The sequence below is a fragment of the Columba livia genome, chromosome 1, assembly GCF_036013475.1.
Source record: "Columba livia isolate bColLiv1 breed racing homer chromosome 1, bColLiv1.pat.W.v2, whole genome shotgun sequence".
In the NCBI taxonomy this organism is placed as follows: domain Eukaryota; kingdom Metazoa; phylum Chordata; class Aves; order Columbiformes; family Columbidae; genus Columba; species Columba livia.
In genome coordinates this window covers 66,390,747-66,396,746 of record NC_088602.1, presented here as the reverse complement: position 1 = coordinate 66,396,746, position 6,000 = coordinate 66,390,747, and the positions used below count along the sequence as shown (strand labels likewise).

At 41.0% G+C, this 6,000-nt stretch overlaps 1 protein-coding gene across 2 annotated transcripts in view; it reads right to left on the bottom strand.

Annotated features, from left to right (window-relative positions):
- Positions 1 to 995: 995 nt before the first annotated feature.
- UXS1 (UDP-glucuronate decarboxylase 1) overlaps positions 996 to 6,000 on the bottom strand; it is a 68,590-nt gene continuing 63,585 nt past the window's right edge. For both annotated transcript variants that reach the window (XM_005505838.4, XM_065060144.1), the window contains 2 exons: positions 3,900 to 4,003; positions 996 to 1,826 (listed from right to left, as the gene is read on the bottom strand). In XM_005505838.4, coding sequence (XP_005505895.2) covers positions 1,695 to 1,826; positions 3,900 to 4,003 — 236 coding nt within the window. In that variant the 3' untranslated portion in view covers positions 996 to 1,694. The remainder of the gene's footprint in view (positions 1,827 to 3,899; positions 4,004 to 6,000) is intronic.

The window sequence follows — 6,000 nt, the reverse complement described above, 5'->3', positions numbered from 1 at the left end:
AGAAAGCAGACAACAAGCTGCTCAGCTGTGAAAAGATGGAGGCAATGTTTAATACCTAAATTCCACCTCGGAGTCCAGACAGGGAGATGAGTCCTGGCTCCCCATCTTCGCTGCATAGCGGATTTCCACTGGAACAAGACCTACACACGTGAGCAGGGAAGAAACTGTTTTGTCTTAAAAGGATGACTGCAAACCCAGCCCAGACAGGGCACACAGCAAAGACAGCAGCACCATCACTGCTGGGGTCTGAGGGAACTTGACTAGACAGGCTGGATAGGACCCCAAGCCCTGTTATCACCAGAAGGCTCTGGTGGACCAGGGGGCCTAAATACCACCCTGCTCGCAGGGTCCTCCCAGGGTCCAGGCATCAGGTCATTGCCACAGGTAATTCCCGCGTTGACCGTCAACATGAAGACGGTCGAAGCTCATGAAACCTCAAATTTTAATGAGACAAAGTCAAGTCACTTTGCTTGATGAGATTTAGGATTTTCAGTTTTGAGTGGCACTAAGCCCAAATAGCTTTTAAAAACCTCTACCGGTCTCCCCTCCTAGCTATCCAGTCTTTGGTATTAAAAATAAAGGGGAGCTATTAAAAATAAGGGGACCTGGATATTTTATATGTTTATGTTGTTGTTTTTTTTGTTAAGATGACATGCATAGTTATCAAAGTTGAAAGCATTTACTGGCAATTCATTAACTGTTTAAAACAGAAACATTTCCTCTGTTAGGGAGGCTGAAGTTAGACTCTACGGTTTGAAAAAACAAATGTTACGGTCCTGAACTGGAACAATTCATGTTGTTTTTGTCTGATCTATTTCAACAGGCATTCTGCAGCCCTTCTTATGTATCTATCAAGAGACAAGCAAAGAAAGACCAAACTTATTAACTTTGAGCCAATTATTTACAGACTGTTACTTTCTAATTAATATACAATAAATGCATAGATGTGTAGTGCCAGAGAGGTGCCTACAGTAAAACCCTGAAACTAATAAGCAGAAGTTTCAATATTTTATTAAAATAGCATATTCAACCACTGTAACCAATAATACATTAACTTTTTTTCCCAGAGTATGCACAACACAGTAGTAGTGATTCAAAATATCCTTATCCATGGTAGTCAATGAAAATATCTCAAATTCAAGTGTACAACTAAAACTAAGCTTTTGAAAAAAATCTCTCCTTTAAACAATACATAAAGCTCTCATACAGAATTCTTTTAAACTCCTCTTTACTTAGATATCAGTGTCTCTCACCTGACAATACCACTAGCTTTTTTCTTATGCATAGTAGAACATCTCATATTTTATAGTACCCATTTTATAAATAAATTGGCATCTTCCATTCCATTTGTGTTTATCTTCAGCTTCACAAAGAAACCAGTAAATAAAACTGTCAAGGACAGTCACAACAAAATGATCTCACAGCAAGATATAAAACTTGAAGATACTAAAAGATGCTTCTACTCTATTTTACATAAAAAGACAGATTTAAAAAGTGCAAGGCAAGATTTGCAGGGGAAGGGGAATATTTGTTATTTTTAGGCACATCCACTTCTTTAAAGCAAGCTTCAGAATGAAATTCCAGTTTATTCTTCATGATACCTGTTTCAAAGTCTCTCTCAAAATAAACAAGAAGAAAAAAAAATTACATCTGTCAAATGTCAAGCAGGGAATCTCCTGTCCAACTAACAGTCTTCAGTTATGTCTTGTTCTTCCTTTTTTCATCCTTGCAGGTTTTGGTTTGGGGATGTACTGATTGTTCGCCTGATACTCAAGTTCTTTACGGAAGTAATGAATTGCTTTATTCAAACCTTCTTCCAAGGGGACCTGTTCCCAAAAGCGAGGAGAGAATCATATCACTCTAAGTTCACATCAGCTCTTTTCACAACAGCATCTTTTTTAATACAGCTATCAGAAGACTGCTAGGAAATCTAATTCTTAGCCAATATAAGTATTAACAGCACCACATACTGGTTACATCTCTGCACTGCTAATGTGTGTCTTAGCTTTAAAACATCAGATACATTTTCTGACACACTAAGTAAAAAACCCAACAAATTTAAATCTCATCAGATGGTTATGACTGGTCTGTTTAGTGTCAAAACAGACTCACGTAATTCCACTTTCAATTCATAATACACTGAAAGAGATAAGCACACAATTTAAGCCCCTTTCTGTTTCTAATGATTAAAAATCCTCTTTCACACAATCTCACATAAACCATGACAATGGTATATACCACAGAAAGGTATGAAGGTGGTGGGGCTTTTTCAGTTTTTATTTCTTCAATGCTCCACTGATATACAGAAAAAGGGATACAAATTGTCATCCAGTATTTCATTTTATATTCTCAAATCCTATACAAATAATTGTAATTCTTTATATTCTATGTCTGTATTTAAGGACTATGATTGGTAGACAGGAACAACAGAAATACTACCCACTTTTCGCAGGAGCCACATCCTCTGACATGCTTGCTGACCCCATCATCAATACAGGAGGATAAAACAGCAGCACAAAAACTATTTGCCTTGATATACCCACACTGAACTGCTACTTCAGAGTAATATTTGGCACTGACTGTGCCAAACACAGAAGTTCCGAAGTATAAAAGTCAACTGTTTTAAACCTTTTGTGACTCCACCACTTGCCATCGTCCTCATACTTTCAGGCACAGTTTGTTAATATCTGGTGCCTCCATGAATCCTTTCAGAAGGGGTTCAGAGCTACCTTTTCCTGTTACATTTACTTGATAGGTTCACATGCTTCCTGGAAAGATTTTTGTCTGTAAATCTTAAAAAAACAAAAGTCACTGTGCTAGCTAGAATGGGGAGTTGACTACGAAAAGTCACACCCTTTCTGGGGATTAAGTAGACTTTACCTCCCCAAACAAACCAGATTTTATCATCAGCTACGTCTGGTTATACACTTGTGGTAAACTTCACCAAAAAGGTTGGGAACAGAAAAAACAGCAACCATGGGCATTTTGTATTTCTTGCTTATTAGCTGTGCAGAACAATCCTGACGTCGCCCCAGGTGGCTGGTAACAAAGCTTTACAGATGGACAGACATATTATTGTGGGTGGTGAGACATTAGATTAACCCTGAGCATGTTTCAAGCTTATCAACACACAGAACAAGCCCTGAACATCTTTTCCATATGATACTTCTACTCTAAAATGAGGGCTTCTTATTCTGGTTTACTTCGGTCCACACCATAATACTACTGCTCCTAATAATAATAACGATAATAATAAAAGTGTAATCTCTCTCTGGGTAGCTTCTGTTTTGCCTGAGTTTCACCTATTTCTGTTTAAACAAACTCTAAAAACCAGATTTTTTCTGATGCTTATATTTCTCCTTATTAATCCAAACAAAAAATTTTTGGTTACAATGATGTAACAAGATAGTCTTAACAACAATCTTACTCCAAAGATTTTCTAAAAAATATTTTATTAAATAAAAGCAATTTTTTCCTTCCATAATGCACGCTATCACTGCAAAATAGGAAGAACTGCAGCAACAACAGCAAACTCGTTAGCTCCCATAACTACGTACCATATATTTCAAAGGATTCATCAGGCTTACAGAAAGGCAGACACTTCATAGTATGCATGTGAAACAGTTAAAAAGCCTATCCTAACAACACTTTTTTCTACTCAAGTCTATTACAAATGCTAATCTGCTCTTCTGCATTGCATAGGCCATACAATCTTACCCAGCAGTTCTTGAATTGTAAGCTAGGGCAACACACGAGTGTCAGGCTTTTAAACTGCCCTTGAGACTATATTAAGCAGAAATTCTGTTAACTGGAATGTATCTTTATCATGTGGTCCTCCTCTGCCCCCCTCAGCCGCCCTGTGTTTTTGCACACACCAACATTAACACAGCTGTACGCACCACAGGTTCCCAGCCAAGCAATAACTTGGCTTTTCTGATGTCAGGTTTTCGTTTCTGAGGGTCATCCTGTGCTTCTGAGAGAAACTGGATTTCACTCCCACTGCCTGTTAAACAAGAGAGGGTGCATTATCATCTGCAATTCACTATGCTTCGCATTTATACCTTTCCTATCTATTGTAGCACCAGGTCTTTTTGCAGCTTTCTGCTTCACAATCCTAACATTGAAATGCTTTCCACAGACACATCTGCACTGCTGGCAACAGCTGGATGAAGCAGCTGTCCCACAGCAAGATGGATTCACAAAGCATTTCATAAGATTTCAGCATGGCTTCACAAAAAGGAAGCTATGTTTGACTAGTCTAATAACCTTCTACAATGAAATGACTGTCTCAGTGGCCAAAGGGAGTGGAGACCATCTACCTTGACCTCAGTCTCCCATAACATCCTTATTGAGGGCTGAGCAGACAGTGGGTTGAAAACTGGCTGCACGGCCAGGCCCAGAGCATGGTGATCAGTGACACAAAGTCTAGCTGGAGGCTGGTAACTAGTGGTGTACCCCAGGAAGTCAGTTCGGAGTTGATGATACACCAGAAGATTGTGCTGCCATCCAGAGGGACCTCGACAAAGAAGGCTGGAGAAATGGGCTGATAGGAACTTAAGAAGTTCAACAAGGAGAAATGCAAAGTCCCATACCTGGGGAGGAACAGCTGCATGGACCAATACAGGCTGGGGGCCAAACAGCTGGAAAACAGCTTGGCAGCAATGGACCTGGATGTCCTAGTGGACACCAAGTTGAATATGAGCCAGCAATGTGCCCTTGCCACAAAGAAGGAAAATGGTATCCTGGGCTCCAGTGGGAGAAGTGCTCTCAGCAAGTTGAGGGAGATGATCTTTCCCCTCTCCTCAGCAATGGTGAGATACATCTGGAGTGCTGGGTTCAGTCCTGGGCTTCCCAGTACAAGAGAGACATGGACATACTGAAGAGCATCCAACAAAAGGCCACAGAGATGATGAAGGGACTGAAGCTGAGAGAGCCGGGACTTTTCAGCCTGGAGAAGAGAAGGCTCAGGGAGATTTTATCCACGTGTATAAATACCTGATGGGGAGGGTAAAGAAGAGGCAGCCAGGATCTTTTCAGTGGTGCCATGTGACAGGACCAGAGGCAATGGGCACAAAATGAACCACAGGTGGTTTCATCTGAACATCAGGAAACACATTGTTACATTGTTACTGTGAGGGTGACCCAGCGCTGGCACAGGTTGCCCAAGGAGGCTGTGGAGTCTCCACCCTTGAAGACACTCAAAAGCTGTCTGGACGTGGTCCTGGGCCACTGCTGGCTGTAGGTGACCCTGCTTGAGCAGGAGGGTTGGACCAAATGACCTCCAGAGGTCCCTTCTATCCTCAACCATTCTGTCATTCTGTTAGCACTTCTGCATTGTAAAAGGACTTCAACTCCTCTTTGTCCATACTCTGCAGTCTCATGTCAATAGCCAACATGGTACTTGCCTTTCCTCATGACAATAAGCAGAAACAGGACAATTTCTCTAACCAAAGGTAGCTAATAGTTTACATGCTATGTTACTGTGAGATTTTATGGCTGTAGACCTAAACCACCTTTCTGGGTGGACTGAAACAGATCCAATTGTTTGTGAACAGATAAATGGAGCTAACAATTATTCTATGTGCCTGATGGGTTTGGTGCTGTGATTTTCAATTGCCTTCACTGACCTGTGGATTCACAAATGTTTTCCAGAGAGGATAGCCCTCTATTAGAAACATCACATGCATCAGCTTCCATCCATACTGTATGTTTGAACTTGCCTTTTCCAGATCCCTCAGAAGCACTTTTGGAATCTACTGACTAAAAACCCTTGGCTAATGGCACCAGGATGTTTCCTCTCATTAGGAAGCTGCACTACAAGACTAAGCACAGCCACGCGCTTCCATTCTTGAGAGCTCTGATTTGCTACACGTATCAAGAGCAAGAACAAAGAGAAAGTCACAGTGCTTTCTTCCTGGCCACATAGCTGGGAGGTGCTGACAGCCCTTGCAAGAGTCACTGGTGGATCCATGAAAAATAGAGACAGACTGTCACCACAGC